Raw genomic sequence first — 23,559 nt, 5'->3', positions numbered from 1 at the left:
GCAGGGTGAAATAGACGCTGACACTGCTCCGATGAGGGATAAGTGGTCTGTAATGTTGGACGCCCCCTTACGGAGGATGATTGGACAGCAACCTGCACACTGACCACCCATCTCACTCCCAACGGGAACTTGCGTCTTATCCATTATAAATACATACACCAGGTATCCCACATCCCCCTTAAACTATACAAAATTAAACTGCGTGATGATGCAAAATGTACACGGTGCAATGAAGATGAAGCGGACTTTGCACACCTTGCTTGGTGTTGTGAGAAGGTGCAGCTATTCTGGGTAAATGTCGTCACCCATCTGGCGAAGCTGCTGTCCTGTGACATTCCATGTACCCCTAGATTGTGTCTGCTGGGCCTGGATGTTCAGGTACTTAGCGGCAAAACATTGGAATAAACTTCCGATGGAGCTACGTTTAGAACCAGTGGAAACTAGGTTCCGTGCTAAATTAAAAACGTACCTATATGTCAGATAGATTGCTTGCCCTCCAGCTAACTCTCAGCTTCCGCCTCTCTCACCTCAGCGCGGGGACACGCCGGTGTGCGTAACTCAGCGCTCTACAAATGCCCCTATTATTATTATTATTATGTACCTCTCAGGGCAAAAGGGAAGAAACGTATGTCCATATTACTGCTACTAGTGAAACGCAGACTGTCTATGCACTGGAATAGCAGACGTGCCCCAATGATTAAGGACTGGTTAGTGGATGCTGCCTATTGTAGAGACAATTTTTTGATATATGCAGAGGAGCTGCCGACTGCTTCTAAGCCCTCAGTCATATGGGACCCGCTAACTGAGTATCTACGTGACAATCCGGATCTGACCAAGCGAGCTCCTGACACCATGTCCCAATCCTAAATATTAACGACTACCATTCTTATCTGTTGGAATCTGATGTTTTATATGCTGAATGAACAATGCTTATGTGGTACTGTGCTCCTTTCCTGATCTGTGTCTTGGATCTTATAATGTGATTTTTACAACTTCCTGTATGGTGATTATGACTAATATGTGACTTGTTCATCTTGATTATCTATAATAAAACTGATAAATAAAAAATAAAAAATACACTTATAGAGTGTACACATGGTTATTAGTATGACATTGAAGTGATGCAATACCTGGCATATGACAGCAGTTTATAACTGGGCCTATGCAGACAATTATGTGCATGTCAATTTAAGACGGTAACGCTTGCAGAACAGTGGGAGCTGGTTGATGTATAGATTATGTAGGTGGTTTTTACACAAGCCTACCTCAAATGCAGCGGAGTATTAGTAAAGCGCAAAGTGTTTAACTCTCAGTTTTGACCTCATCATCTGCATGACAGCTTTCTCCTGTCTACATTTTCTACAGCTTCTTCCTACAAAACTCAGCATTTAAAGAATAGACTGCCAACTCTCCTGGGTGTGCTCACAGGTTGTGCAGCCTCTACTGTCAGTCACAATAAACTGTAAACACTTCCCAAACAGTTTATGGTTAAAGGCTACAAAAAGGGGAACTGTAGGTTACCTGAAATAACAGCAAAGCTCGGGTGAATGTTATCTTCCCAATAACCTTCCTAATGCCAATGCACGCTTGTGTTCACAATATCACTTTTGATATCCCATGAATACATTGATTATCGCAGCCCTTATTCTTGGTAGCAAATTTACATTTTAGTGACATAAAAAGACTTGTAGACTTTAAAAAAAATATGACGCTGCTGTCAAAAGAATGTGATACAAAACAAAGAAGCCAGTCAAAGAGAGACCCATACCGAAGTAATGACATTATATTTCCCATTGGTAGATGTTGCATCAACTTGTCTGGGCTGATAGATGCCAGGTCTAGTTAGAGTAAACAGATGGAGCATCTGCAGCTTTATATTATGCTTGGAGAAGGTGCTAATGTGAAATTAGCTTACAAAAGCCCTGTCTTACAGTACTTTGTGAAAGGAAGGTGCTCTGTCATTCAGTATAATCTTAATAAACATTTGAAACAAAGCAGAGCAAATCACGGTGTCATATAAGCAAAAGCACCTAGGAAAATTAATGAGTATGGGTTTTTTTCTGCTCTTCATAACATTCATAGTTAACACCACTGCTTGAAAAGTGCAGTTTGCGATTTACAAAAGTTACGAGATATATAAACCGCAGTGATTAAAACAGGGAAGTCTAAAGTAGAGGCAGATACTCCTATGCATCAAAAAGTCTTCAATAAGGATGTGGAACAAGGAACATATTTAGCCCTTTTACCGCGGTGTAGAATCCGTCGCAGGGCGGACGTCTCCGGGCTCGGACGGGGCCACGTCGGCCAACGGACGTGTGCAGCACTACGAAGATAGTGCTCGCGTCGGCCGTTGGCCGACGCACGCAAAGGGTTAACTAACAAGTCCAAAATCTATGATCAAGAATTAGAACAAAATGCAAAGTAAGATTTTTAGGTTATTATAAATGAAAACAAGAGCTAAAGCTAAAGAAGCTGTTGAATACACTGAAGACAACTAAATGTAATAATGTTCAATGTATCTGAATAAAAGAGGCTCTGCCTTCGTTAGAAGAGGTAAGTTTGTATCTGGGTTAAGCCGCACAATCTCACTCTCCCAAACCATCATGGCGGCTCAGCACCAGTACTGGAGCACCCTCGGGGCTTTCCTAACCTCAGCAATGTGGAATATAAAACACCAGTGACATCGGTTTAGCAGATCAGTCACGTAGTCCCAAAAAACCTGGCTCTCGATGACAGCTCAGGCTCTTGTAAGCATTCAGCGACAGCTGAATCTCACCCAATTCTTGCTTTTTTCAATCCTTAAAACATATGGAAAACGCTGAGAAGCTTTAACAGAAAGCAAGAGGGCGAAACAGAGTAAAATCAAACAGAATCTAAAATCCTAAATCCTACTTTTATCAATCGACTGTATGAGACATTACAAAGGCCGGAATAGACACCCACTTTTGAATTTTTTTAGACCCGCACACAGTGCTTAATTTGTAATAAATAAGTAAGTGGCCATCTCAAAAGGCAACTGAATTGCCCCTGCCAGTACTGCCAATGACAGAACCAACACAAGTACTAACCATGGTACTCCTACAAGTGTGACAATTCGAACTATTCCAGGCCATCCAAAGCTGTAATAATGGTGTGAACGGCAGGGGTTATTCATTTTTAGGTCTCGCCCTGGCGATTACCAGCTATGCTTTCAAGGAATCAGGAGATGGGCACATGCAACATGCCGGAATCGGATCAGGTCGCGCGCGTGAACACACGCTCCGATTCCGGCATGCTGTTCACAGTCACAATGATCAGGACACGTACACACGCACACACACAGACACACACACGTGCACACACACGCACACACACACACACAGACACACGCGTGCACACAACACACGCGCAGACACACGTGCACACACACAGACGCAGATAGACACACGCACACACACGCACACATTCCCCCCCCACTCACCGGGCTCTTTCCGCGTGTCCCTCTCTCCCTCGGCAGCGGCTCAGTCTCGGCAGCAGGCGGGGCTGCCCCGTATCTCTAAAACACAAGCCGCTACTAACGTGCTCATCTAGCCTGCCTGGACTTTGTAGTCCTTCCTCCATACCGTTGACTTTATCCTTAGAGTAGTTTTGTGGCGCAGACCGTGAGCTACCCGCTTCTACCACGTCATGAGCACGTCAGCCACTTTCACCTTCACTTTAGGTACGGGTGCCGTAGGTCAATACACAACCGGCACGGCTAACTGCCGCTTGCCTGCCTAAGCCTCAAACGTATTGGTACCCTCTCAACAGGCGAGGTTCTGAATGTAACGTAACATGGAAGCCCCCAGTCCGCACCTACCGTTCTGCAGGACGGGTGCTCCTCCCACGCTCACGTGCACGTAGCCGCTGTCGCGTCTCAGACGTCCAGACAGAGCTTAGGCCACGCCTTCAGAGTCACGGCGCCCCGCCCCGGGAAGTGAACGAAGATGAGTGCCCGACTGTTCATGCAAAGCGACTGCTTCCGGGTGCTGAGGTGAGCGTGTATGACGTCACGGCTGTCCGTAGGGATGTCATTTGTTGCCCTGGCCACAGAGTTTTTCTAATGTGCATTTTGTGCATTCTTGTAGGAAGGCCGAAGGTGAAGCCTGGCTGTTATGTTATGTTATGTTATCTCATCTTCTATAGCGCACAGCTGCCCCAGTAAAGGGGCGTCCCGGCACTTTGACTGGCAGAAGGAATACACATACAAAACAGAAGAAAAAACAGAAAAAAGTAGCAACGGGGCAGTATATTAAGGTCCAGGGGGGAAAGGATAGGTTTTAATAGCCCTCCTGAACGTAAGCAAACCATCTAGGGCGCGAATGTGAGCTGGTAATGAGTTCCAAAGCCTAGCCGCTAGATAGCGGAAGGAACGCCCTTCCGCTCTGCAGTGTTTGAACCGTGGAACTGTAGCCAGATTTTGACCCAATGACCTCAAAGAACGAGAGGGGACATAGGGGGTGAGAAGATGCTCTAGGATCTGGGGAGAGGACAGTTTAAGAATCTTGAAGGAAAGGCTGTCCTGTAAGATCCCAGGTAAAGCTCTCAGTCGCCTGTCTTCTGCTTCACTTGTTTAATTTGTAGTCTGTTTACAAAGCCCCTCGCTGAAGGCACCCTACAGTTGCAGGCTATACAATAAGATTCGGTCATAGATGAGGATTTTTTTGGGGGGCCGGATGAGGTGGGGCTAAATATTAGTATATTGTATGTCAGTTTTCCGACAGGGTTTCGTTTCCTATATAGCTGGGTGTGTGAGCTAAATTTTGTGGTTGAAACAATTACTGCTCTTCGGCAGGAAAATAATTCCCATCTGTTCTTTTTCCTGCTCATTGCTACCTTGTAACTGGTGACCCTGCTTGTGTTTTTGGGGGAAGGTAGTGAAGTAAAGTGTATTTGTTGCACCCTTGCCTCCAAACTTGCTAAGGTATTTTTTTTTTGTTTTGGTTGTTTTTTTTTTTTAAAGGAGGATACTCGTTTTTAGTTTCTTTTTCCCTCGTGATCTTTTGTTGTGATAAGTTGCTGTATACATTTTCACTGTGGCTTCTCTAAGATCAAATAAGTAAGATGTACATGCATGGAAGTGCCCAATGTTAACAAATATAATATATATATATAATCCTAACATTATTATTGTGACAAAATTGTTGTTTTTGAGAGCCTCAACAGAGAGGCAGAAAGACTGTCCGGCTTTGGGATGGTGTTTTGCTATGCTTTTAAAGACTTTTCAAACATTGTAGAAGTTTGCTTAACCACCCAGCGTTGCTATGAGCTCGAAGTTCATTTTTTTAATGCAGTTCCATAAACTTGCATCATAATTTCTCATTGAGCTATTTTACATTATTAGGATTGCACCTATCAAGTTTTGCATTCTCACACACACTGCACCCTCACACACCTCACCCTCACACACAATGCCCCCTCACACACACCGCACCCTCACACACACTGCCCCCTCACACACACTGCCCCCTCACACACACCGCCCCCTCACACACACCGCCCCCTCACACACACCGCCCCCTCACATACACCGCCCCCTCACACACACCGCCCCCTCACACACACCGCCCCTTCACACACACCGCCCCCTCACACACCGCACCCTCACACACCGTACCCTCACAAACCGCACCCTCACACACACACACACTGAACCCTCACACACCGCACCCGCACCCTCACACACACTGCACCCTCACACACACTGCACCCTCACACACACTGCACCCTCACACACACTGCACCCTCACACACACTGCACCCTCACACACTGCACCCTCACACACTGCACCCTCACTCACTCTGCAATGGAACATACACTCCAAATACCACTCAGTGCCACATAATTACTGGTCACATAATTACACTGCACTCAATGCAACATACACTCCAAATACCACTCAGTGCCACATAAGTACACACCACATAATTACACTTTACTGAATGCAACACACATTCCACACAATACCACTCAGTGACACATAATTATATGATACATAATTACACTGCGCTCAACACAACATACACTCCAAATACCACTCAGTGCCACATAATTACACTCCACATAATTACACTGCACTCAACGCAACATACACTCCAAAAACCACTCAGTGCCACATAATTACACGCCACATAATTACACTGCACTCAATGTAACATACACTCCACACAATACTACTCAGTGCCACATAATTATATGCTACATATTTACACTGCACTCAATGCAACATACACTCCAATCAATACCACTCAGTGCCACATAATTACAAGCCACACAATTACACTCTACTGAATACAACATACACTCCTCATAATACCACTCAGTGCCACATAATTACACGCAACATAATTACACTCTACTCAATGCAACATAAATACACTCCACATAATACCACACAGTGCCACATAATTATATGCTACATAATTACACTGCACTCAATGCAACATACACTCAAAATAATACCACTCAGTGCCATATAATTACACGCCACGCAATTACACTCTACTGAATACAACATAACCTCCCCATAATACCACCCAGTGCCACATAATTATATGCAACATAATTGCACTGCACTCAATGCAACATACACTCCAAATGCCACTCAGTGCCAGATAATTACACACCACATAATTACACTCTACTGAATGCAACACACACTCCACACAATACCACTCAGTGCCACATAATTATTTGCTACATAATTACACTGCACTCAATGCAACATACACTCCAAACAATACCACTCATTGCCATATAATTATATGCAACATAATTATACTGCACTCAATGCAACATACACTCCAAATACCACTCAGTGCCAGATAATTACACACCACATAATTACACTCTACTGAATGCAACACACACTCCACACAATACCACTCAGTGCCACATAATTATATGTAGGCTTTCCTGTTTTCAGTTTCTATTTTTGGTAAATTCTGGTGGGGTTTTTTCAGTCTTTTCAATATCTTAAAAAACAGTTGTTATCAGTGGTTACACATTTTCATGCCACTAAAAACAACAGAAAAAGTGTTTTTCCGGTGTTTATGGAACGTTTTGCTTGTATTATTGCTTGCTTTCTGCACTGAAAGAACATGGTATATAGACAGTGTACTTGTAGTGTATATGAGGTCCAAATAGATTTTTGCAAATTAATCCTATTGTAGTACACCATACAATACTTCTTCAGTGAGTCTTTGGGTCATGTGCGCTTGCTCTTTCCTTCCCATGTAAACTTCTGTGAAAAGGCCCTCTCAGCATTCATAGCCCCTTGGGCTGAGAACCATCAGCTAAGGGACACAGTTGGGATGACTCTTTCTTTGATGCCACATAAAGCACAAAATTATAAATATTTGTATTTTAGATCCTGTGCATAAGAAAGCAGTGCACCAGAATGGGCTAAAAAGTCAATAGTATCCCTCATTAACTGAAGATTGTAAAGATGCTTTCAGCATACCATCTAACAAGTGGCAAGGATCTCCTACAGGGAATCACTTCAGCTCGGTTATCAATTTTGACAGGTCATCACACAATTTTTTTATATACTTAGCTGAATCACTGCAAATACAAACAATATCACTCCGATCTTTGTTGGACTTGGAATGAACCTTTTTTGCAGAGCATTACAAGCGAGACTGCGTTCCATGTTTTCCAAAAGTCTGGTGTCATGTTTTCACAACTATCCCAGATGCTTGGTGATATATATACTTGTCACTATACCTTGCATTGAATGTTTAAAGCCTGAGGTGTTGGCAATTCACCTACTATCAATACTGACCCACTAGAAACTATGGCCTAATGTATTAAGGGTTTTTACCCATTCTCTGTGGGTAAATGTGATGACACATATTAGGAAAGACTTTTATGAAACCAGCCATGTTACCTATCAGTGAAAGAATCAAATGCAGCCAAAATATCAAATATGAGTTTGATATTTCCTGATTCTCTATAGTTTATAAAATAATTAAACTAGACCTAAAACATAAAACTAAACCCTGCATCCTTAAACCAAAGGCCACAAAACTGAAAAAGTAAAAGGAAGAAGAAACAATATTTTAGTGGCATCTCTAAAGAACAAAACTCAAGCAGAATAATGTTAGCCTAGTCTTTCTTACTGCTAGCTTGTATAACAAAGTTACATTGAAAAAATGACTCTTTCACTCTCTTTTTCCTTTCTTTGAATGGCATTTAGTTTGTGGTTGTTCAGGTGTTTTTTCAGTGTTTATGTTTTCACCGGTGAGGGCTATTTTCCTTTCAGAGGGGTTTTATCAGTTATTATAGGTTTAAACCTAAAACCCCACAGCCTAATTATATGCTACATAATTGCACTGCACTATATACAACATACACTCCCCATATTACCACTCAGTGCCACATAATTACACTCTACTCAATGCAACATAAATACACTTTATCTGTCTATCTAGCGCCCTCACTCTAATGCCCTCACTCTATCGCCCTCACTCTATCTATCTATCACCCTCACTCTATCCATCTATCGCCCTCACTCTATCTATCGCATCACCACAGCATCACTCAGCACCACCACAGTATCACTCGGGGGCACCACATCATCTCTATGCGCTACCACAGCATCACTCATCGCCACCACAACATCACTCAGTGCCACCACAGCATCAATATGTGCAACCATTTAACAACAACTGGTTCAAATATGTTCTCTCAATGTTTCAAGCTTTATTACAAATGTCACAAAAAAATGTTAATATTTCACTTCTGTTCTTGGATTTTCGTCACAGTAAAATACAATGAACATAATCTTCACAAAAGTTATTAACAAAAGCTATTGCCATTATAAATTACAATAACTTCTACTGAAGTATTAATTATTAAAAAAATTAAAAGCCATTTTTATTTGTAATATCAATACATCTAAGTCACGTAAATGCAACACATATTGCATTACAAATGCTATAGGTGTCACATTTGCGAAAGTTAAAACTATTGGCGTTGTAAATGACAAAGCTATTAATTTCGCTATTTTCAAAAGCAACACATAAATAAAAAAAATGTCATTTACAATACCAATAGCTCAAACTTTCCTAATGCGAGACCTATTGCATTGCAAATGCTTGTTAATGTATATTGGCGTATTAAACACTGTTGTTGTGCTATCTCAAAATTTGACAGATAGCGCCACCCATGCAGTGGACAGCCAATAGAGCTGGAGCTGACAATTAAGTGCCACCACCTCAAATTAAGCACTGTCAACACAACTGTACCATTCAGGAGCAGCTGTGACGCACGACCACTTACGGAGTTGGTGCCCAGGATCTGCAGGTCTGGCTTCTCGGACTCCACCAGCTTCGCCACCATCTTCAAGAAGCTTTCCACAAAAAGATTAATACTCTGACAATGGCAGGCCATCAGCAGCTGGTCCAGGGCTTCCATGGCGATGCAAACGTACCTAGGGGGCAAGAAGAGGAATCAGATACAGCTAGTAATATTCACTCGGAGTCGAAGGGTGTCTGTGAATGATAACAAGGACAAATGTGGGAAAGTGTCTAGGTTAGACCGCAGCTGGTTATTAATGAGAATTAAAAAAATATAGGAATACAAAAACTCGCAATGTAGATTACTAATGGCTGTTCATGAGAACTAGAAATTTAGGGGGGTTTTAGTAAAGTATTAAATGTGTTTCCTATTCCTTCCACCCGCTCTTTGGTTGTCTTTAACTCCTGGAAAACCTTTTGTTCTATATTATCCAGTGTTGTGTGTAATTTCTTTATGAGGGGTTCTAAGCTTCTTGGGGCCATTATATTCCGGTATTTACACATTCTTAATTACTATCCCTCTTCCTGACTGCATTGGCTTGGGGCACCTTAGTCTTTTAATTAGTCGGTTTGCTAAGGATAGCGATACAGTAGTTCATTAAGGGCAAGATTACTTTTTATTGACGGTATAGCAGAACCATTGAAGCATTAATCAATCATTTTGAGTACATATTTTTGAAGAAATAGGTGTCGTCTTGAAGAAGAGGTGTAATCAGACATGGTTGCATATGAAAACAAGTTACTTACCTGTAACTTCAGTTATCCAGTATTGGGGTATCTTTCATAGATTCACATGCCTGAATCATTCCCCGTCGCCGAGGCGGGAGTCCTCCCGCCTCGGCAACGGGGAATGATTCAGGCATGTGAATCTATGAAAGATACCCCAATACTGGATAAGAAAACAAGTTACTTACCTGTAACTTCGGTTATCCAGTATTGGTATCTTTCATAGATTCACATGCCTGAATCATTCCCCGTCGCCGAGGCGGGAGGACTTCCGCCTCTGCGACGGGGAATGATTCAGGCATGTGAATCTATGAAAGATACCCCAATACTGGATAAAGTAGAATACTCCACATTGTTTTACGTTTCAGTTTTTATTCCCAATATACAGCATAGTAAGTTAAACAATTGCTTGGCGAGTTGGTTTGGATTTACAACAAGCATTGGCAAAGCCAATAGGTCACACCTTTGAGACTATTGGCTCGTCCATTGCCCTTTGTTCATGCTGTACAGAATGAGCATTGTAGACTTAGTCAATGATTTGTAGCATGGCTGCTGTATAGCATGGTTAAAAATAATAGAGAAATGTTATGATGCAACCAAAGCTAATGAAAAAACTAAGTGCATTAGCCCTGGCTGGGTCATGGTGCTTTTTTAAATGAGTGTACCCACACTGCAAAGCATTCCTGCTTCTGTACAGCAGGGCTACAAAACATTGCCAAAGCCAATAGCTCTCAAAGGCGAAGCATCTTCACTTTGCCAATGCTATTACATCACCAGGTCGCTGCCCCAGTCTAGGTGACCAGCTGTGACTGATGAACGTAGAACACGGGCCTGAAGAAAGAGAGAGAGTGTAAGATCAGAAGAGAAAGACAGAGAGAGTGATAGAAAGTAAATAGATAGATAGATAGATAGATAGATAGATAGATCGATAGATAGATAGATAGATAGATAGATAGATAGATAGATAGATAGATAGATAGATAGATAGATAGATAGATAGATAGAAGAAAAATAGATTGGTAGGTAGATAGATAAGTACAGGGGCGCAACTAGACCCGAACTTCGGGGGCGGGCAGTCTTTTTTGTGGTTTTCCTCCCTCATATTCTCCTTCTCTAGGAATTCCCTCACTACCACTCTCCAACATTGCAGCCCATTCTCCATAGACTTACTCTTATGTATATTTAATTTTTTTTATAGTGCTACTGTAGTTCACTCACATTTAGGTCTGTGATCTGCAAGGTACACATTCTATTCAGCAGACACATTAACCCTCTGTACTACTTTACGATGAGCCGTAAATTAAAACGAGACAAAATGTTGAACTCTAGCTAGTAGGAACATTAATCACCAGAGTCATCTTTATACCCATTATAATGAGGAAAAAGATCTATGAAAGTGGTGGGGTGTGATATTTCCCCCAAATTCCAGCAAACGATACTAGTTAACTGAATTCTTGCAGATGATTTAAGAGAGAGTAGACTTCCCCCCTGAGAATTTTCTGAAACTTTTGGGACCAAATTTGCTAAAACGCCACAGACCCTTATGGGCATTCATGAACTATTCCCGTACTTTCATGGTGCACTCCTAGGAGTAGATATCGTTTTTTTTTCAAATGTCTTGAGTCAGAAATTACTTCCATTATACCAAGGTCATCATTTTTTCATGGGTGAGCCCCTTATGCCAAGGAGTACATTCAATATGTGCCAGAAATGTACAATGGATACTGCAGCCACAGCCATGCGTACCTCTAAAAATTCCCTCTGGTGTACAAGGGATTAGCATTTTACCATTGACACCCCCTATAAAATGAGTACAGGAAATCTTATGACAAAAGTTACCTGAAATATTAGTTCCAATATTTTGTTATGGATCCATCCCATATGCTAAGAATTACCTGCATCACGTCAGGGGCTTCGGCCAGGTGTGGTGACACGTGTTCTGTGTCCCTGCCGCTGGGTATGACTGGGCTAGCAGCTTTCTCAGTAAGACAGTTCGGGTCCCAACAGCCAATGATGGTGCCTTTATAGAAGAACTAGCAGCCCGTCCCGACGTTGTCCGGGTATGAATTGCTGCCGGCCAGTAGTATATTGTTTTGTAGGATTTCGTTTTGATAGCATTTCTTATCTGTGACAGGCCTGTGAAACGCTCCAATTCACAGTGCACTGCTGATGCACTTAAGAGTGCGAGTTCAGTAGTGTGTGAACTCGAGTTTCCCTACTTTCTTTTTCCTTGCAATATTATATAGCGTGAACTCGACAACATGGCATGAGCACAATTTACATTACAGAATACATTCATTTGTGGTAGGCACGGGGAGACAAAGCGATTTGCCTTGAATCACAGGATGTTGGGATGATGCCGAGATTCGAACGTAGCTCCCCAGCTCTAAAGTTCGAAATTCAAGAACTTGTGGCGGGAGGTGTGTCTAAAAGTGTATGTCGGTGCTGGCCATCAATGAGAGAGTCCTGTGCATTTTTCAAATGGGTGGAGAAAAAATATGAGTATGTTGCTGGAGATGTGGGCCGCCGTGCCACCAATGTACCTACCGGGGGAGAGTAAACACCCATTATTCCGCAACTTTCTTTCCGCATACCATCACTCCGCATACTTTCATTACATTACTTTCATTACATTTTCATGACTCCGCAATGCCATTATAACGCATGGCATTACATTTTATATGCTTTTACCACGCATACAATTACAACGAAATTTGTTGTAAATGCATGAATGGTAAAAGCATGATTTTATATGTTTGGATAGTAGGGGTATATGTTTTGGGGTGTTTGGGTATTTTAAGGGTTCAGATATAATTTTGGGTTATGGGGTACAGGGGTAGTTTTAGGGTTTAGAGATAGGTATGGGTTTTGGGGTGCAGGGGTATGTTTAGGGTTCAGGGCTAGGTTTGAGTTTTGGGGTATAGGGGTATTTTTAGGGTTCAGGGGTAGGTTTGGGTTTTGGGGTACAGGGGTAGTTTAAGGGTTCAGGGCTAGGTTTGGGTTTTGGGGTACAGGGGTATTTTAGGGTTCAGGGGTAGGTTTGGGTTTTGGTGTACAGGGTTATTTTAGGGTTCAGGGATAGGTTTGAGTTTGGGGGTACAGGGGTATTTTTAGGGTTCCGGGGTAGGTTTGGGTTTTGGGGTACAGGGGTATTTTAAGGGTTCAGGGCTAGGTTTGGGTTTTGGGGTACAGGGGTATTTTAGGGTTCAGGGGTAGGTTTGGGTTTGGGGTACAGTGGTATTTTTAGGGTTCAGGGCTAGGTTTGGGTTTTGGGGTACAGGGTTATTTTTAGGGTTCAGGGCTAGGTTTGGGTTTTTGAGGTACAGGGGTATTTATAGGGTTCAGGGCTAGGTTTGGGTTTTGGTGTACAGGGTAATTTTTAGGGTTAAGATGGGTTAGTGTTTAAGGCTGTTGGGGTATTTTAAGGAGTAAGGGTGGGTTTTGATTATGGGGTGCAGGGGTATTTAAAAGTAGCAGGGTGGGATTAGCACACAATATGAGACATGGCATGAAGGACGGAACGTACCACACGCCCCCAGCGTTTGTCACGCCAACAGCACAACGCAGACACGCCCACAAGGGACTACTTTGCTGGCACGGTTCTTTTACCTTTTAAATGTATATGGTGGACGTCTGCATAGCCTATGTCCTTCTGCTGCAACTGCCCTTTCCAACGCTGTATTGGATGTCAGGGCCTGCAGTTTGCCATAGGTAACACCTCCCATCCATATTCTATTAGTGCCCTTGTCCACAAGGCAAGAATAACCTCCAGCATGCCAGACTAGCAGCACAGTTGCACGCATAATACACCTACACTGACACATACATTCTCTCAGCAGACATTCTCACTATAGCTCTTGCACTCATACATTTGTACTCACACAGACACACTGCCAGGCATACTTCATTAGCAGATCTGCTTTTATTGTGTTAGAAAAGCTTGCCCTGCTGCTTCTGCTACAACTGCCATGCCTTTTAGTGAAGCCTAATGAAACCATATTCTCTATACGATATTCAAAAATAATAATATATTGCCTTGTCAATGTTTGAACAAGTACGATGTGAATAAAAAGTGCACTTCCTTAAAAAAGCTGTATAGGGCTTAAATTTGGTTTCACATGTGGATCAAGCAGTTGCAGTACTGGAAATTAACTAATCTATTTTCCAACAAGTAATATCACAGTATCCAATTGATCCTATGAAATGCTTGACTTCGTCGACAACCATGGATTTTATCCAGCAACGCTTTGCAGTTTCGGATTTTTGAGACCCAACTTGCAATGAAAAAAAAATAGGAGTCCTTGAATGAAGCATTGTGGTGAATAGAAAGCCAGGAATGGCTGATGGTGTCACACGATCCTCTATCCATCACCCTATACCAAAGCCTCGGCCGTAGTCTCCCTCCTCGTGCCATCCCACATTCTCGGTTCGCTCTCCCCTCCCGCACAGGCCCCGTTGCTGCAGATGGAATCAGGTAGGCATCTAGAACTACATAAAGAACAGGTAATCTGTGGGTGCTTTGTAGAAATATGTATATATTCTTTTGATCTGTGCATTTTTTAGATGTGCAGAGTGGGAGGTGTGTTCATGTAAGTGCTAGATGATAGTTAATAGTGAGTGAGTGCAGCATGAGTGGTGTGAGTGTAGGGTGAAAACTGTGCCAAAGTTGGTGTCTGGTGAGCTGCATGAATGCAATGTGAGAGGAGGGCCCATGTGAGTGTCAGGTGAGATGAGTGAAAAGTGTGAGCGGTGTAAATGCAGGGTGAGTGGTGTGCCTGAGTGTGGTGGAGAGTGAGTGGTGAGAGTGAAGGGTGACATGCGAGAGTGACTGGTGAGAGGAGTTGGGGCAGAGTGAGTGGTGTGTCTCGATGAGTTTCAGCAGACTATTGTCACTGTGTTGAGGCAGGATGAACAGAGTGCCGGAATGAATGCTGCTGAAGAGATTTGTCTGTGTGAGGGGAGGGTGAGTGGTGTGACTCGAGGCTAAGTGCTGTGTTTGTTTGCGTGGTGAGAGTGCAGGGTGAGTGCTGTGCCAATGTGAGTGAAGGCTGAGCTTTGTGAGTGACAGGAGTGCCTATGTGAGTGCACAGTGAGTGATGTGACAGTGTGAGAGGAGTGACTGCCGGGTGAGTGATGTGACATATGAGTTTAGGTGCAGGTGTAAGTACAGAGTGGGAATGAATGCATGGTGAGTGATGTGCTTGTTTGAGTAACATTACAGTGTGAGCAGTAAAAGTGACAGGTGAGTGAAGTGCCACATGAGTGCAAAGTGAGTACTGTTCTCGTATAAGTGCAGGGTGAAAAGTGTGAGTGCATGGTGATCACTGTGAGTGCAGTGTGATCAGTGAGTGCAGGATGAGTGGTGTGCTCATGCGACCACAGGGTAAGTGGAGGGGGTACGATGTTAGTTCATGGCAAGTGGCATAAGTGCAACGTTGTCCCTGTGACTGCAGGGTCCTTGTGTGCGTGAACCTGAAGAAATGCAGACAACACATGCACTCGGCTGTTCTGTCATCATTTTCAGGAAATTGCCTCCATAATTAACATTGAGTTGACCATTATAGGCAAAATAACCACAGACTGCGAGGTGTTCTTTTAGTTGTCTTCTGGGGATATCCTCTGAAAAACAGCTGCTATGGTTCACTTGAATGAGCCCACGTGAAAAAAACTTCACTGCAACAAAAAGTTACTGACTATTCAGTTTGCACTGCATCCCTGGAGCTGTCTTGGTAGCAACATAAACCTCTTTTCTGAACTCGCTTCCATAGCAACATGTACTGCTCGCCCTTAACTGTTGGTATCCATCACTGTCAGCTCTCAGAAGTTAGTGTAAGATGACAGGCAGCCCTTTACAAAACAAATTACTGACAGGAGCCCAACGCCCATAGGGCTAAAAGGCCTTTAGCCCCCCCCCCCCCCTTCCTCCCCCACTTTCTCCTCCCTCCCCTCCTCTGTCTTGTCTGAGACCCAGCTGCTGCAGCTTTATCTGCTGTGGGCTCGGCAGTGTCTAGAGTCTCATCTCCGCAACACCAGAGTTTTTTACAGGTCTTTAAAAGACCATTTACATTATTTGTGAAATGGTTAAGGAGCCTTTATGTTTTTTCACTGGTTCCTGTATCCCTGGGTCCGCACTCTGCCTGTTCTTTACATTTGTATTTTAGTTTTACTGACACATTGGGTGAATGCATTTCGCGTATAGTTATCTCATGAGTAGGGATTCCACCTTTCCAAAAGAAATATACCTGCTATTTGTTGTTGTTCAAGGGGTCTGCAAAGGTCTTTCGTTGACACTACATCAGGCTGTAAATAAAATTGTATGTATTCATTTCTAACATGACTTTTCTGTCCTTGTTTTTTTTAAGTATTAGTCATGGTTCATCAATGCAGCCCTAGAACACATATCAAAGTGCCATTTATATTTGCGGTTTGAAGTATGCACAAATAAATGCAAAAAATACCTTATATCTTGCATGGGTTATTCTTTGGGTTTTCATCACCCATTGCGGTCTATGTCACTTTCTCACCTTCGATCAATCCCAGATTACCTCGCTGATTCAGAATTACTGGACTTAAGTGCTTGGAGGCTTTATATAGCATATAAAGCAGCAAAGAACACACATAGGCTGCTGTGGTGTTGTGTGTACAGACCCTTGTTGGAGAACACTATGCACTCATGTGCAGGGGATACATACCCAAACAATGACAACAGGCGTATTTAGTGGCTGAATGTACACTATGTCAGCCCTGTCCATTTCATCTGAAATGCAATACGTAAAATATCACAAATTACCACGATATTACATCGCACACTCCTCTAGGCACTTGCATTCCGTAATTGTAGCCATCATTCTCAATTGTACTCCTGTTATCGACCTGCAAAGATACATGCGTGAGTCTGGTTTGTAAGTGTTTTCCTATAGTAGGCAGGTGTTTGGGCTGAGCTACCACAGAGCATTACAAAGTAGTGAGGACAGGGTGTGTTGTTGTGTTTCTTCGGCCTTGCCCTTGGCTACTGTTTGCGAGTTTCCTGGGGGCTGAAGGTTAAGTGGCAGTGATGCATTGGGAGATAATGAACTTCCCTGACACATGTCCCAAGAAGAGTGCAAGGTCTGCACCAGTAAAAGGTACTCCGCCAGTGACTTGAAAGGAGGTACGTTCACATGCTGATGGAGTGACGGATCAGATGGCACCCTGCATGACTGAGATCAGAGTGCCAGCACCCCAGCCGTGGCATTCTGCCCCAGGAAATGGCAGCCTCACCCTGGGGGGGAAGCCAGGTTATGGCACTTCATCCTTACACACGCACATAGTGCCTCTGTTACAGTAAAGCGGCGTATAGCTGCAGTGAGATGTGCAATAAAGGTCTGCTATTTACACCGTGAGCAGCGAAGAGACCACGGGGTATTGACGGGGTGGGCACATTTAAAAAATTGAAGCACGGGAGGGAGGGTGCTAGAGGGAAAGAAGAAACAGGGGCGGGGGGCGGGTTGGGAGAAAAACCAGGATGGGTGCGAAGGGGGTAACTATGACGCAGCCAGTGTTGATCGCATGACGGGGTTCTTTTCTTAAATAAATAGTATCGGAATTGCGAGACGAGCAAAGAAGCAACTCTGATAACTCATGCATTTACCTCAACAAAAGACCATTAACTGGATGTGGAGTCCAACATTGACTCCTGACGAACTAGATAAACTCCCTCAACTTGGCTCATCAAAAATACCTGTCCTCTCCTTTATTAGCTCAAACACAGCAAGATGAATTACCCGAAAGAAGTTTCTATTTTCTGCTATATACACCAAGCACTTGAGAGTAGGTACAGTATGTTGCAGGTTAAATTTAAGCAATAGGCATGTTTGCAGGAGGAATCTTACTCTTTTGTAAGGAATATAAAACTGAGTAAAGACAAGAGAGTTGCGACTGTCTTCCCTAAGCAGTCATTTTGCCTGTCTCCCACCATCGTGTACTCCATGTCATATTTTGTGTGTTTGCAACTACATCATTTTACCTTTTGTTTGTGTCCGTCCCCAGAGATGCTCGCAGATAGAAGTCTGAAAGGGAGTTCGGGCTGAAGATGGCCAAACTCAGGATGGAGGAAAAGAAGGCCGAGAGAGCCTTAGAAAAGGGAAAACTGGCCATGAAGGACAGAAACATGGTGTTGGCTCTGGCTCACGAACTGAGTCTTAAGGAGATGGGCATCAAGACCGAGCAGGCAGAGTCCAGCAACGTTGGTGGGAGCTTACCTGCAGTGCCTGAAAGAGACAAGAGTCCATACTCCTAAAGCTCTGGTGCCTGACTTTGTTGATGGGGTGACATAGACAAGTGGTTTGAAGCTTATGGGGTGGATTTAAAGATGCATAGGATCCTTGAGTAGGATGGGGCTAGAATCTAGAAGCACATAACTAGTGAGGGGAGGGACAATGTACTGACCCCAGAGAAGAGGGACAGGATGAGGGATCACTCCGCCAAACCCCATGAAGGAAACTGTAGTCAGAAAGTGTGGCCTTACCCCTGAGAAATACAGGCCGAAGTTTAGGGACAGCCAGAAGCTTCCTCAGCAGTCCTGGGTGAATTGTGTGGACTCCTTTGCAAGACACTGGATGATTGAGTGAAGGGTAGTGAAGTGAAGGATTATCAGGGGCTGTATAATTGTGAGAGATCGCATGTTCAGTCCTTATTTTGCAGATCTGTGCCATCACATTAGCAAGCATGCTGACCACAGGAGCTTCCCGAAGAGGCGGACCACTGACCCAGCACCAGGGTCCTCAAGAATGTATCAGGGGGGAACGACAGCGGATCACCACAGGGTGTGTAGGGTCCGTACCAGAAGAAAAAGGGGCAGAGAAACATAAAAACAAGGAGTTCTCTAAAGGTCCCCAAACTAGCTCTAAGGGTCAGACTTGTCAGATAGTAAATCCTCAGGGAAGGCACCCCTAAGGGCTATGATTGTCAACAGGTTGGACACTACAAGTGGGAGGCCAAGTGTACCAAGCCGGCACAGACCCCCACTGAGGGGGGGGGGGGGACACACCAGGGTTGGTTAGTGTGGCGCTCTGGGAGGAGATTGCCGCAGATAGTGTAGGAGATACTGCAGAGGTTATCGGATGATGGAGAGCTGATGCAGAGAACATACATGCCAGGAAACATAGGCAATGGGTCACCATCAATGGGCAGAGGGTGGAGGCTCTGAGAGACACTGAAGCCAGCATGACAACTGTCAGATGTCATCTAGTGGCATCAGTGCAAGTAGTCCCTCATGCACGCCATCAGGTTATTGCAGCCAACAACCGTGAGAGTCACTACCCGGTGGCAGTGGTTCTCTCTGAATTGGGACGGAGTGGCTGCAGGTTCCTTGATGGTAGCTGTGAGTCTGTCCATGCCTGTGGATTCCCTGCTTGGTAATGACCATCTGGAAGGAGGTGGAGCTCAGGTCACACTTGGGAGATGTCGGGGTTCCCTGAGTGGGGGTTGCTGACCACACAGTTTATGGCCACCCGAGTGGGTAGTCAGGAGGACCTGGAGGCTGTAAGAATGGCCTGGGTGCCTGCCAAGAACAGCAAGGGCAGGCAGCACAGGAAACCAGCTCATGAAACTCCCAAAGTCCAAGAGAAGGGTGAGCCTGAGGGTGATGCCCCGGAACCTCATGGGAGAACATACCAACCGTGGAAACCTATCTGAGCTGACAGCAGGAAGGGGGCACACACCAGGCGGGAGTTCTGCAAGGAGCAGATGGAGTTCCCAACTCTTAAGGGCCTAGGACGAGGCCCTGGCAGATGGTGAAACCTCTGATGATCACCTGATTTACTGGGAGTATGGTCTCCTGTATAGCGAGCCTAAGGTTCCGGAGCCTGGTGCAACTAGTGTGCTGGTGGTCCCGGAGCGCTACAGCGCCTTCCGACTGGAGCTGGCTCATGATGTACCCCTGGCAGGTCATATAGGGCAGGACAAGCCCTACACTTTTACTTGCATCGGATGAGGATGGCCTCAGATGTGTTCTACAAGTCAGGGCAGTGACAAGTCAGGATGGAACCACAAAGCTCCCCTGCAGCCATTTCCTGTTGTTGGCACTCCTTTTGAACGGGTGGGTATCAAGATTGTTGGGCTTGTGGGCCCCATGAAAGCCCTTGGCAACAGGTTCATCCTGGTCTTGGTGGACCAAGCCACCAAGTACCAAAAGTCTATACTTCAGAGGAAGGTGACTGCCCCCATGGTGGCCAGGGCACTGATGGGAAGACTTACCCATGTGGGGTTCCCCAAGGAGGTAGTATCCACTTCTTACTACCCCTCAACTAATGGACTTGTTGAAAGAATCAACAAGACCCTAGAAGGCATGCTCGTGGGCCTGTCAAAGCCCTTGAGGCGGAAGTGGGATATCCTTTGGTTTGCTTCCAGGGATTACCACAGAAGGGTGTTGGCTTCAGCCCCTTTAAAATTCTGTATGGGCACCCTGTGAGAGGACATCTCAGTCCGGTGAAGGAGGGCTGGGAGCAAGCTCCCAGGAAGGCAGCCCAGGATGTGTTTATCTATATGCTGGCACTCCGTACCCAGAGGAGGTGTTACTGGAGGAAATCTAAAGAGAATCTAGAAGCCAGTCAGGAGGTCATGAAAATGTGGTATGACCAGAAGCCAATCCTGGTCAAGTTTCAGCCTGGCCAAAAAGTGTGGGTGATGAAGCCTATGGAGCCCAGGGCCTTGAAAGACCACTGGTCTGGGCCCTATGAGGTGAAAGAGAACTAAAGTGAGGTCACCTACCTGGTGGACATCAACACTCCCAGTACCCCTTTAAAGATTTTGCACGTCAATCGCCTTAAACCCCACTTCGAGATTTCTGAAGTAACTATGCTCTTGGTCACCGATGATGGGGTGGAGGAGGAGGGTAAACCTCTCCCTGACCTCCTTTCTACAAAGGAGCAGATGGATCAATAGAGGGTGTCAGCCTCTCGACTTCCCTGGCCCTATATCAACAGAGAGACTGCTGCCTGTTGTTGGGGCAGTTTTCCTATCTCTTCTCCCTTACTCCAAGACTCACTACATGGTTTAATCAAGATTTTTGATACTGGGGACAGTAGGCCCGTACATAGTAAAATCTACAGGCTGTCTGTTAAGCTGAGAGTCAGCATTCAGGAGGTCACCAAGATGCTGGAGTTAGAGGTTACTGAGCCCTCAAACAACCCTTGGTCCAGCCCAGTGGTGCTGGTCCCCAAGACTACTCCTCCAGGCACCACCCCAGAACCTAGGTTCTGTGTGGATTGCCTGGGGTTCAATGAAGTAACCAAGACTGATAGTAGATGCACATGCAAGATCGGTATGAAATGTAATTACTTTAAAATAAATTAGTAGTCCAGCAAAAACTGTTTTTAAGACCAAATGTTTATAAAATACAGTACTAGGTCCCGTCTGCAAGCAATCGAGCACCTTACTGATATGCATTACTGTGATATCGCCATAGCTGTGGCAAATTTTATCCAGGCTGTTAAAAGGTTCTTCATGGAATAGGGAATGAAGAGTTAGATTGAGTAATGAGGAATAGAGATTTAAGTTGTATCCTTTTTAACGTTTTAAAACAGGTTTTAGTGCAGTTGATTTTCTTATGGGATTTTTTAATGTTCTAGCCGCTGTATGAAATTGTCTTAATATAACTATGATAGAGGTTATGAAAATTCATAGTTTTTATGGAATGAGATGCTGCTTTTGTAATAATTTTAAGAATTTAAAAAATGTCTATTCTATGTGGTTTAAAGATCAATGGTCTAAATAACCTTTATTCTGACTCTGAGAATCAGCATTGAGGAGGTCACCAAGATGCTGGAGTTAGAGGTTATTGAGCCCTCAAACAACCCTTGGTCCAGCCCAGTGGTGCTGGTCCCCAAGACTGCTCCTCCGGGCACCACCCCAGAACATAGGTTCTGTGTGGATTGCCTGGGGTTCAATGAAGTCCCCAAGACTGACGCACAACCCATCCCCAGAGCTGATGAGCACATAGATTGGCTGGGAGCTGCCAAGTTCCTCAGCATGTTTGACTTAACATCTGGGTACTAGCAGATTGCCTTAACAGAGGGGACAAAGAGAGGCACTTCCAGTTCAAGGTAATGCACTCTGGGTTGAAGAATGCCCCAGACACATTTCAGAGGTTGGTCAGCCAGGTCCTGGCTGGGTAGGAGAACTTAAGTGTCACCTATCCAGATAACATTGCAGTCTTCAGTTCCAGCTGGAAGGACCATTTGAACCACCTCCCGGCCTATAGAGACCATGCCTGACTATTAGGGCCAGTAAGTGGTAGAGAGGGTAGGGTTCTGTGGTCTACTTGGAACACCAAGTGGGAGGAGACAGGTGGCAGGCCAAGATCAAGACCGATCTGGCTTGAAACCCCTCCCACCCCCCAAGACCCTTACAGAGGTGAACACCTTCCTAGGCCTCACTGACTACTACACGAGTATCATCAAGGGCACCATTGCACCATTGTTGCACCCGTGACCGAGCAGAATTACAAGAAGCAACCCAAACAGATGATCTGGATGGTGGTGTGCCAGAACACTTTTGATACCCTAAAGGAAGCCATGTGCACAGCACCCGTGCTCAAGGCCTCTGACTTCTCCAAAGAATTCATTGTACAGACGGACATCTCAGAGCATGACATAGGGGCTGTGCTCTCACAGATGAACAAAGAGGGCCTGGATCAGCCTTCATCAGTAGGAGGTTATTTTCCTGGGAATAGAGGCGGGGTGCAATAGAAATGTAAGCCTTTGCATTGGTCTGGTTACTGAAGAAGCTTAGACCATATCTGTTTGGGACTCACTTCCTGAGTCAGCTAGACCACAGGCCCCTGAGATGGCCAATACAAATGAGGGGTGAGATTCAAATATTGTTGAGTCGATCCATCTCCTTACAGGGAATGGACTTGTCTGTGGAAAACTGTCCTGCAACAAGACCATGCCAATGGTGATGGTCTCTCTAGGTTTTTTCACCTTATTGAACTAAACTCCCAAAGGGTTGGGTAGTTCTCCCCACTTTCATCTGGGGGGAGGAGGGAGGCATGTGTTAGCCCTGGGATCCTTGGCATGGGTTTTCCCGTAACATTTTGCCTTAAGACCTCCTGTTTTACTGAATGTGTTTTTGCTGGCCTTATGACTCTGCACACTTTCCCACTGCTAACCAGTGATAAAGTGCTTGGGCTGTCTCCTTAAAACATGGTGAGATCGGCTTATATCCAATTGGCATATTTAATTTACTTGTAAGTCCCTACTAAGGTGGCAATAACTGTGCCCAGGGCCTGTAAATTAAATGCTTTCAGTGCCACCAACTGAAGTAACACTTCAAACATGTCTCAGTTCTGCCATTGCAGCCTATGAATGCAGTTTTAAACTGCCATTTCGACTACAGGCCCAAACCTTACTTTGGTAATATAGATAAGTCACCCCTAAGGTAGGCCCTAAAAAGCCCACAGGGCAGGGTGCAATGTATTTAAAAAGTAGGACATACATTATTACATTTTACATGTCCTGTCAGTGAAAAACCCTT

The 23,559-nt window shown here is 44.5% G+C and overlaps 1 protein-coding gene across 3 annotated transcripts in view; it reads right to left on the bottom strand.

The window, feature by feature from the left end:
• The window catches only part of EFR3B (EFR3 homolog B), a 1,036,998-nt gene that overhangs the window by 618,319 nt on the left and 395,120 nt on the right, over positions 1-23,559 (bottom strand). For all 3 annotated transcript variants that reach the window (XM_086928032.1, XM_086928030.1, XM_086928031.1), the window contains exon 4: positions 9,302-9,452. In XM_086928032.1, coding sequence (XP_086784158.1) covers positions 9,302-9,452 — 151 coding nt within the window. The remainder of the gene's footprint in view (positions 1-9,301; positions 9,453-23,559) is intronic.

Source organism: Lissotriton vulgaris, chromosome 6 (assembly GCF_964263255.1).
Source record: "Lissotriton vulgaris chromosome 6, aLisVul1.2, whole genome shotgun sequence".
NCBI lineage: Eukaryota > Metazoa > Chordata > Amphibia > Caudata > Salamandridae > Lissotriton > Lissotriton vulgaris.
This window is presented reverse-complemented; position numbering and strand designations above follow the sequence as displayed.